At 41.7% G+C, this 11,552-nt stretch overlaps 1 protein-coding gene across 6 annotated transcripts in view; it reads right to left on the bottom strand.

Moving 5' to 3' along the window:
• Window positions 1–11,552, bottom strand: part of LOC139748192 (uncharacterized) — a 96,109-nt gene that overhangs the window by 29,173 nt on the left and 55,384 nt on the right. Inside the window, exon 1 of one of the 6 annotated variants that reach the window (XM_071661001.1) lies at window positions 11,071–11,465. The exons of 1 other annotated variant lie outside the window; for it this stretch is intronic. Coding sequence is in view for 2 of the 5 variants with exons in the window: in XM_071661004.1 (XP_071517105.1) it covers window positions 8,955–9,004 (50 nt within the window). In the remaining 3 variants the exon portion in view is untranslated. Of the gene's footprint in view, window positions 1–7,142; window positions 7,541–8,954; window positions 9,324–10,843; window positions 10,962–11,070; window positions 11,466–11,552 lie in introns of those variants that run through there. 4 more of the 6 variants (XM_071661003.1, XM_071661004.1, XM_071660999.1 and 1 more) reach the window with 4 other exon arrangements.

Below are 11,552 nucleotides of genomic sequence, written 5' to 3'. Positions count from 1 at the left end.
GTGATAACAAGTAGTGGTGATGTGAGAAGGAGATGGAATGAGTATTTTGAAGGTTTGTTGAATGTGTCTGATGACAGAGTGGCAGATATAGGGTGTTTTGGTCGAGGTGGTGTGCAAAGTGAGAGGGTTAGGGAAAATGATTTGGTAAACAGAGAAGAGGTAGTAAAAGCTTTGCGGAAGATGAAAGCCGGCAAGGCAGCAGGTTTGGATGGTATTGCAGTGGAATTTATTAAAAAAGGGGGTGACTGTATTGTTGACTGGTTGGTAAGGTTATTTAATGTATGTATGACTCATGGTGAGGTGCCTGAGGATTGGCGGAATGCTTGCATAGTGCCATTGTACAAAGGCAAAGGGGATAAGAGTGAGTGCTCAAATTACAGAGGTATAAGTTTGTTGAGTATTCCTGGTAAATTATATGGGAGGGTATTGATTGAGAGGGTGAAGGCATGTACAGAGCATCAGATTGGGGAAGAGCAGTGTGGTTTCAGAAGTGGTAGAGGATGTGTGGATCAGGTGTTTGCTTTGAAGAATGTATGTGAGAAATACTTAGAAAAGCAAATGGATTTGTATGTAGCATTTATGGATCTGGAGAAGGCATATGATAGAGTTGATAGAGATGCTCTGTGGAAGGTATTAAGAATATATGGTGTGGGAGGAAAGTTGTTAGAAGCAGTGAAAAGTTTTTATCGAGGATGTAAGGCATGTGTACGTGTAGGAAGAGAGGAAAGTGATTGGTTCTCAGTGAATGTAGGTTTGCGGCAGGGGTGTGTGATGTCTCCATGGTTGTTTAATTTGTTTATGGATGGGGTTGTTAGGGAGGTAAATGCAAGAGTTTTGGAAAGAGGGGCAAGTATGAAGTCTGTTGGGGATGAGAGAGCTTGGGAAGTGAGTCAGTTGTTGTTCGCTGATGATACAGCGCTGGTGGCGGATTCATGTGAGAAACTGCAGAAGCTGGTGACGGAGTTTGGTAAAGTGTGTGGAAGAAGAAAGTTAAGAGTAAATGTGAATAAGAGCAAGGTTATTAGGTACAGTAGGGTTGAGGGTCAAGTCAATTGGGAGGTGAGTTTGAATGGTGAGAGGCTGGAGGAAGTGAAGTGTTTTAGATATCTGGGAGTGGATCTGTCAGCGGATGGAACCATGGAAGCGGAAGTGGATCATAGGGTGGGGGAGGGGGCGAAAATTTTGGGAGCCTTGAAAAATGTGTGGAAGTCGAGAACATTATCCCGGAAAGCAAAAATGGGTATGTTTGAAGGAATAGTGGTTCCAACAATGTTGTATGGTTGCGAGGCGTGGGCTATGGATAGAGTTGTGCGCAGGAGGATGGATGTGCTGGAAATGAGATGTTTGAGGACAATGTGTGGTGTGAGGTGGTTTGATCGAGTAAGTAACGTAAGGGTAAGAGAGATGTGTGGAAATAAAAAGAGCGTGGTTGAGAGAGCAGAAGAGGGTGTTTTGAAGTGGTTTGGGCACATGGAGAGAATGAGTGAGGAAAGATTGACCAAGAGGATATATGTGTCGGAGGTGGAGGGAACGAGGAGAAGAGGGAGACCAAATTGGAGGTGGAAAGATGGAGTGAAAAGGATTTTGTGTGATCGGGGCCTGAACATGCAGGAGGGTGAAAGGAGGGCAAGGAATAGAGTGAATTGGAGCGATGTGGTATACAGGGGTTGACGTGCTGTCAGTGGATTGAATCAAGGCATGTGAAGCGTCTGGGGTAAACCATGGAAAGCTGTGTAGGTATGTATATTGCGTGTGTGGACGTGTGTATGTACATGTGTATGGGGGGGGTTGGGCCATTTCTTTCGTCTGTTTCCTTGCGCTACCTCGCAAACGCGGGAGACAGCGACAAAGTATAAAAAAAAAAAAAAAAAAAAAAAAAAAAAATATATATATATATATATATATATATATATATATATATATATATATAATATGGGTATGTTTGAAGGAATAGTGGTTCCAACAATGTTGTATGGTTGTGAGGCGTGGGCTATGGATAGAGTTGTGGATGTGGATGGTGGATGTGCTGGAAATGAGATGTTTGAGGACAATGTGTGGTGTGAGGTGGTTTGATCGAATAAGTGATGTAAGGGTAAGAGAGATGTGTGGAAATAAAAAGAGTGTGGTTGAGAGAGCAGAAGAGGGTGTTTTGAAATGGTTTGGGCACATGGAGAGAATGAGTGAGGAAAGATTGACCAAGAGGATATATGTGTTGGAGGTGGAGGGAACGAGGAGAAGTGGGAGACCAAATTGGAGGTGGAAAGATGGAGTGAAAAAGATTTTGTGTGATCGGGGCCTGAATATGCAGGAGGGTGAAAGGAGGGCAAGGAATAGAGTGAATTGGATCGATGTGGTATACCGGGGTTGACGTGCTGTCAGTGGATTGAATCAGAGCATGTGAAGCGTCTGGGGTAAACCATGGAAAGTTGTGTGGGGCTTGGATGTGGAAAGGGAGCTGTGGTTTCGGGCATTATTGCGTGGCAGCTAGAGACTGAGTGTGAACGAATGGGGCCTTTGTTGTCTTTTCCTAGTGCTACCTCACAAACATGAGGGGGGAGGGGGATGGTATTCCATGTGTGGCGAGGTGGCGATGGGAGTGAATGGGGGCAAACAGTGTGAATTGTGTGCATGGGTATATATGTATGTGTATGTATATATATGTGTACATTGAGATGTATAGGTATGTATATTTGCGTGTGTGGACGTGTGTGTGTATACATTGTGTATGGAGGTGGGTTGGGCCATTTCTTTCGTCTGTTTCCTTGCGCTACCTCGCAAACGCGGGAGACAGCGACAAAGCAAAATATACCACATCGTTCCAGAGGTTATTTGAATGTTGGCCATGGAAAGTAGAAATTGACCAAGGATATATGGGTGGAGTGAGAACGAGAGATGGGACCAACGTGAAGATGATGAAAGATTTGTGACGGCTGAATGGAGACAGGGCAAGAATAGAGTTATTGATCGATGTGATACGGTTACGTCGTCATGATTGTCACATTGAACGTCTGGAACCAGAAAGTTGTGGGCTGGATTGGAAGGACTGTGTTCGGCATTATTGCGTGCACAAATGAGTACGATGGGCCTTGTGTCTTTCCTATGCTACCTCACAACATGGGAGGGATGTATTCTGTGTGGGAGGCATGGAGTGAATGGCAAACAGGATTGGTCAGTATATGCATTATGTTTAATTTACATTGATGAAGTGATATTTGCGTGTGTGACGTGTGGTTCATTTGGGGTGGCATTTCTTCGTCTGTTTCTTGCCTACCATCGCAAGGGAGACAGCGACAAGCAATTATACCACTCCAATTCACTCTATTCCTTGCACGCCTTTCACCCTCCTGCATGTTCAGGCCCCGATCACACAAAATCTTTTTCACTCCATCTTTCCACCTCCAATTTGGTCTCCCACTTCTCCTCGTTCCCTCCACCTCCGACACATATATCCTCTTTGTCAATCTTTCCTCACTCATTCTCTCCATGTGACCAAACCATTTCAAAACACCCTCTTCTGCCCTCTCAACCACACTCTTTTTATTACCACACATCTCTCTTACCCAATTTTTACTTACTCGATCAAACCACCTCACACCACATATTGTCCTCAAACATCTCTTTTCCAGCACATTCACCCTTCTCCGCACAATATCTATAGCCCACGCCTCGCAACCATATACCATTGTTGGAACCACTATTCCTTCAAATATACATATTTTTGCTTTCCAAGACAACGTTTTCGCCTTCCACACATTTTTCAACGCTCCCAGATCTTTCACCCCCTTCCCCATCCTATGATTCACTTCCACTTCCATGGTTCCATCTGCTGCAAAATCCACTCCCAGATATCTAAAACACTTCACCTTCTCCAGTTTCTCTCCATTCAAACTTACCCCTCAGTTGACTTGTCCCTCAACCCTACTGTACCTAATAACCTTGCTCTTATTCACATTTACTCTTAACTTTCTTCTTTCACACACTTTACCAAACTCAGTCACCAGCTTCTGCAGTTTCTCACCCGAATCAGCCACCAGCGCTGTATCATCAGTGAACAACAACTGACTCACTTCCCAAGCTCTCTCATCCAAAACCAACTGCATACTTGCCCCTCTTTCCAAAACTCTTGCATTCACCTCCCTAACAACCCCATCCATAAACAAATTAAATAACCATGGAGACATAACGCACCCCTGCCGCAAACCAACATTCACTGAGAACCAATCACTTTCCTCTCTTCCTACTTGTACACATGCCTTACATCCTTGATAAAAACTTTTCACTGCTTCTAACAACTTGTCTCCCACACCATATATTCTTAATACCTTCCACAGAGCATCTCTATCAACTCTATCATATGCCTTCTCCAGATCCATAAATGCTACATACAGATCCATTAGTTTTTCTAAGTACTTCTCACATACATTTTTCAAAGCAAACACCTGATCCATACACCCTCTACCACTTCTGAAACCACACTATAAGAGGTCACAGTGGTGCACATGATCTAGTATATGTGTAAAACCACGAGGAAAATACTTATGTTTCATCTTCCTCATGGTTTTATATATATATATTTATCCCTGGGTATTGGGGAGAAAGAAGACTTCCCACGTATTCCCTGCGTGTCATAGAAGGCAACTAAAAGGGGAGGGAGCAGGTGGCTGGAAATCCTCCCATCTTGTTTTTTTTTAATTTTCCAAAAGGAACAGAGAAGGGGGCCAGCTGAGGATATTCCCTCAAGCCCAGTCCTCTGTTCTTAACGCTACCTCGCTAATGCGGGAAATGGCTAGGCAATTCTTCTTCTGTTTCCTGGGGCTGACGAGGGAACTGGCGATCAAGTATAATAATAATAATAATAATAATAATAATAATAATAATAATAATAATAATAATGCAGGAGACAGTGACCAAGTACAATGAAAAAAATTATACATATATATATATATATATATATATATATATATATATATATATATATATATATATATATATATATATTTTTTTCTTTTTTTTATACTTTGTCGCTGTCTCCCGCGTTTGCGAGGTAGCGCAAGGAAACAGACGAAAGAAATGGCCCAACCCCCCCCCATACACATGTATATACATACGTCCACACACGCAAATATACATACCTACACAGCTTTCCATGATTTACCCCAGACGCTTCACATGCCTTGATTCAATCCACTGACAGCACGTCAACCCCGGTATACCACATCGCTCCAATTCACTCTATTCCTTGCCCTCCTTTCACCCTCCTGCATGTTCAGGCCCCGATCACACAAAATCTTTTTCACTCCATCTTTCCACCTCCAATTTGGTCTCCCTCTTCTCCTTGCTCCCTCCACCTCCGACACATATATCCTCTTGGTCAATCTTTCCTCACTCATCCTCTCCATGTGCCCAAACCGCTTCAAAACACCCTCTTCTGCTCTCTCAACCACGCTCTTTTTATTTCCACACATCTCTCTTACCCTTACGTTACTCACTCGATCAAACCACCTCACACCACACATTGTCCTCAAACATCTCATTTCCAGCACATCCATCCTCCTGCGCACAACTCTATCCATAGCCCACGCCTCGCAACCATACAACATTGTTGGAACCACTATTCCTTCAAACATACCCATTTTTGCTTTCCGAGATAATGTTCTCGACTTCCACACATTCTTCAAGGCTCCCAGAATTTTCGCCCCCTCCCCCAACCTATGATCCACTTCCGCTTCCATGGTTCCATCCGCTGACAGATCCACTCCCAGATATCTAAAACACTTCACTTCCTCCAGTTTTTCTCCATTCAAACTCACCTCCCAATTGACTTGACCCTCAACCCTACTGTACCTAATAACCTTGCTCTTATTCACATTTACTCTTAACTTTCTTCTTCCACACACTTTACCAAACTCAGTCACCAGCTTCTGCAGTTTCTCACATGAATCAGCCACCAGCGCTGTATCATCAGCGAACAACAACTGACTCACTTCCCAAGCTCTCTCATCCCCAACAGACTTCATACTTGCCCCTCTTTCCAAAACTCTTGCATTTACCTCCCTAACAACCCCATCCATAAACAAATTAAACAACCATGGAGACATCACACACCCCTGCCGCAAACCTACATTCACTGAGAACCAATCACTTTCCTCTCTTCCTACACGTACACATGCCTTACATCCTCGATAAAAACTTTTCACTGCTTCTAACAACTATATATATATATATATATCGGAAAGCAAAAATGGGTATGTTTGAAGGAATAGTGGTTCCAAAAATGTTGTATGGTTGCGAGGCGTGGACTATGGATAGAGTTGTGCGCAGGAGGATGGATGTGCTGGAAATGAGATGTTTGAGGACAATGTGTGGTGTGAGGTGGTTTGATCGAGTAAGTAACGTAAGGGTAAGAGAGATGTGTGGAAATAAAAAGAGTGTGGTTGAGAGAGCAGAGGAGGGTGTTTTGAAATGGTTTGGTCACATGGAGAGAATGAGTGAGGAAAGATTGACCAAGAGGATATATGTGTCGGAGGTGGAGGGAACGAGGAGAAGAGGGAGACCAAATTGGAGGTGGAAAGATGGAGTGAAAAAGATTTTGTGTGATCGGGGCCTGAACATGCAGGAGGGTGAAAGGAGGGCAAGGAATAGAGTGAATTGGAGCGATGTGGTATACCGGGGTTGACGTGCTGTCAGTGGATTGAATCAAGGCATGTGAAGCGTCTGGGGTAAACCATGGAAATCTGTGTAGGTATGTATATTTGCGTGTGTGGACGTATGTATATACATGTGTATGGGGGTGGGTTGGGCCATTTCTTTCGTCTGTTTCCTTGCGCTACCTTGCAAATGCGGGAGACAGCAAAAAAAAAAAAAAAAAAAAAAAAAATATATATTATATATATATATATATATATATATATATATATATATATATATATATATATATATATATATCAACTACTTTTTACAAAACACTTTTTTTACACTGAAAATCAATTAACAATTATGCATTCAGTAATACCAAAATTTATTATATCAGTAAAATAATGTATGAGCAATACCACTGTTACAGTAATTGTTTCTTTATCAAGTTTCCAACAGATGACTTTTTTTGCTCTGGGAGAGAGTGTGACAGCTGGCAAAATACACACCTTTTATGATGGTGTACATAGTGACCTCAGGATAAGATTTTTTCCAACTATGACAGAAGAATGCTGGTGACATTTATCGATGTTTAGCATAATCAGACATTTGGGGGTCATTCACATGAGGGCAGGAACAGTTCAGGTTTTTACTAACAATTGTTATATCTACGGTGATTTCAATTGACAGTTTTCATAATTTCAGGGTTAAACACCACCTCATCAGAAACTACACCCTCTAGACATAAATGAGTCACTTTTTCCTGTCTGTGCTCTGGACATCAATAATTGCTCCAACAATACAGACACTTTCAAGTTAACAGAAAACCCCTCAGGTGTTACTAAACTCTGTCTGCCTTTGGCAAGGCTGTATAATTGTCTGTCGATGAAACAGTCTCATTAAAGAACTTGCACTAAAGAAATCCAACACTTCCCTGCTACTAAAAGTAGCATAGCCTTGAAGCTGCATGACCTGGAAAATGGGTCCAATAACAATCATAAATAAAACACATAAACAAGACCTCTCATGCCCATGATGCAACTGCCACAATGGAAACGCTTAACATTTACAACTGAACTGCCTAATACTCTCGTAATATAGACATAAACACATCACTTTATGACATGTGGTCCTGCTCAAAAGGCATCGCCACTCCCCTGAGCACTGTGGTGCTCCTGGAGCAGGTAAGGTCCATAATACAATTATGATACTAAAACCTTAGGAGCTTCAAGACTGTGATACAATCATTAGCAAGGTTATGATGGACTCTTTCTAAGTGAGAAGTTCATCGATGAGATTCTACTACTTATCACCCACTGAAGATGATACAACTTTGCTAACAGTGATCTTGCACTGCCAGCATAATCACATGCAGGACGAGTCTGGTAGCGTGATGGCACGATTAAAAGATGGGATGGCACTTGGGAAAACGGAGGAGTGGTACAATTGTGTTTATGAATGTAAATTCAAAAGTGATATGTCTTAAAATGAATGAAAACGACAAGAGGTAGGTGATGCTTAGTAATAATAAACCTGGCAGTGAGGGGAGTGAAGAAGGGGATCGCTTTTGGTAGAAACGGAAAGAATGCTTTGGTACTTCTAATACAAAGAATTGTACCTTGGTGTTAAAGGATTTGAAAGCAAACATGGATGATGGGACAACTGAAGGTATAATTCAGGTGTATATGATACCTTGAGTTAATGAAAATGAGGAAGTTTGTCTGAGGTGTACTCACAAAGGATTGGTGACTGGCAGCTCCTAATTAACCCATTAATTCTAGGTGTCATCATATGACAATTCAAAACAGAGTACACCAGGCATTTTCATCTGAAGCACTTTTGGTGGAGGGCTTTATCCTGAAACTCATGCCAATGTTTTGACATCTGTCTGGCTGCTACACACTGTCTTGGTCACGTGCTTGCTTCCTAAGCTACCACTTTCTAGGAGCAATTTTAATGTGTAAATATATACAGTACCAGGTATGTAAATATACTTAATGTGTGATTATATGTAAACATGAATAAACAGTAACCATAAATAGTGATAAGGGCCATTTAGTGAATTTGTGTCACAAGATACTCCACTATGCCTCCCTCCTACATCATCGCCTCCCCTAAGGATTTACAAATTAACTTTAATATTAGTTATATATAACCAATGTCATATAAATGACGTCAGCTCCTTTTTACGTACTAATCCTCTCCAAACTTTTATTTGTTCCAAATCATGATCTCATTTTACCAGTCACCCGATGTTAAAAGTTAAATAAAAAAAATGCATACATAAACACACGAGTGAGTTACACTGTGAATGAAGTCACCTTTGGCAAGGATGTACCGGTGGAAGTAGCCTCATAAAAAAACTTCTCATCCTAAAAGAATCTATGCTTCCCTGCTACTGGCAGTAGTGCAGCCTTTAAAAAAGGTTGTAACACCCAGGCTCTTTCGAAGAAATTGGTCCCAGGTTACTTCAACATCTTCGACTTCTTCAATAGCAATCAAAGTAAAATCACTTTTTAACCTATTTCACAGTAACATTATTGTCAGGAATTTTGTTTTCTATTAGTTACAAATGTTTATGTACACAATCTCTCTCTCTCTCTTCACTCTCTCTCTCTCTCTATATATATATCATCACGGACTAGTGTGATTAACACACACACACTGTTTCAGAGTATCATGTGTCACTAACTACTGGGCACTAGGACTTCCCATAAAAATAAGCTACGTCAACATGAAATGATTCCAAATGATAATAATAATAATGATAATAATAATAACAATAATAATAATTGAAAAAGATGGGGTTTTGAGTAGGGAAGCAGCTGTCTGATTAAGAAATGGATAACTCTCAGCTTGAAAGGAAATTAAAAAGAATTTGCACAGCAAACTAAAATATGAGGTATGCCAGGAGTTAAATCATATCTGTAATAAACAACTGCCAAAATGTGAACGTTAAAATAACTCTGAACATTTACGTACAAACACAACTCAAAGTTCAATAATTACACAAGACGGTACTTAAGTAAACAAAAAAGGACATTCCTACTAATTTTCAATGTCCCATTAAAGGAATATTCTGTGATTTTTGCAACCATCCTCTCAACTATACATGGTTGAACAATGAATAACATTCTGTAGCAACATATGACAAAATGGCACAAATTCATTGTTCGATCTCGATACCTAAGTAATACCCTAAGGCCAAGAAGAGTGGGCAAGAAATATCCCTGTGTCTATCCCATCATATTCATTAGTGATTATATAAAGTCTCGTCACCTTTGGGCTAATTCTCCAACGATCCCTTACAAGAGCAAGCGTACTTTTCTTAACTTTCATTACAAATCACATAGTGTCATACAAATATGAAATGCCCATCATATACACCCTGGCTAACAAATTTGTGACATATTTGGATACCAATATGAAAATTCCTTATTCCTTTTTTAAAATCTATGAAAATCCTCTGGCTATATCTCAACCCATCATGGGCCACAAGCCACAATACTCCAGGACAATAATTTTCTCATTACTGTTGGAAATGTTGACCTCATCACTGTTCCCAATTGCAATTAAGTCATCGAAATACATAATACTGAGAAGGATAATGAATTATGCCATTCTTCTGGACCATCAGCATTAATTCAATAAAAAACAACCTTCAGAGTATATAATTATGCATCAGAGGAGAATATAATGCTCAAATATATACCGTTAATCACAACTAAATAGCATTGGTCAATAAAAGAGAACTATAGGAAACAATCCTTGGCCACAATAAGGTACCACCTGGCTTGACCCCAATTCCCCACCAGACAACAACAGGAGATAAACTACCCTCAACATCCGACACCTAACCACTTCCAACCACCTAACCACCTCAAGATAAGTGCTCAAAGGCACTATGGGGGAGGAGGGGGAGGGGGAATCTCTCTTCATCTCGGAAAACGGTATGAGGGTCGACCCCGCTATCACCACAAGTAGATCAGTTCAATGACTCTACCACAAGAGACGGGAACCCCCAGCTGCACACATGGCACTCCACAGTGGCTCCCTCCATCACCCAGGGCAGGCAGGCATGGGGGGTGTGGGGAAAACATGAGGGGGAAAACTACGACCACCGATGCCAGGCTACGAACTGAGCTGACCCGGAACAAGACCTTACATTATGACAACACTATACACACACCATGAAAGCCCTCTACTTTACCCTCTCTAACTCCCCCCCGAGGCTCTTCCCCACCTCCTGGCGTACATAAATACGTCAGGCTGCAATTTAGCCACGCCGGCCAGAGGGAATCAACGCCGTAAGACAATCTGACACCAACGCACAATAAGCCTAACTGACTCCATGGCGTGTGTAAATAAAGGACCATGGAGTGGCAAATTTCTCGTTTTACGCCTTATTCTACAGCAACTAACGGACATGGACCTTACCGATTACCAGGCTGACACACGCCTAAGTTGAGGAGACGGTATTTATGGCCAATAACGCATTAACAGGTGTTAGAATCGCGAGAATCTAATCTGCCTTTCACAGATCAATTCCAAACATCGGCCATAATGGCATCGTAGTTTGCCAAGTCGCCGCCAGAGGTCACCACTGTCCACACCCAAACATAATAAATTAAGCGTCACTTCTCCACCGCCACGTGCACATACGCTCACATAAATGCCATTGATTACACTCTATTCACTACAATATGTATACCCCGCGGAAACTTATTCTTTTTTTTGGCAAATATTTGGGAATCTAGCGGACTCAGGCATTCGCCACTCCCAACATGCACCGGCGGGACGCGAGAGGCTCGCCCACACTGGCGTAGACATCTTGAATGATCCTACACTCCTGCAGTCATCGTCTTCCCATTACACGTTCGCGCGTTATTTTCAACGCCTTTGTGTCCCACGAATTCACA

Source organism: Panulirus ornatus, chromosome 73 (genome assembly GCF_036320965.1).
Source record: "Panulirus ornatus isolate Po-2019 chromosome 73, ASM3632096v1, whole genome shotgun sequence".
In the NCBI taxonomy this organism is placed as follows: domain Eukaryota; kingdom Metazoa; phylum Arthropoda; class Malacostraca; order Decapoda; family Palinuridae; genus Panulirus; species Panulirus ornatus.
Note: the sequence above shows the minus strand (reverse complement) of the source record. Positions and strands in the feature narration are given on the sequence as shown.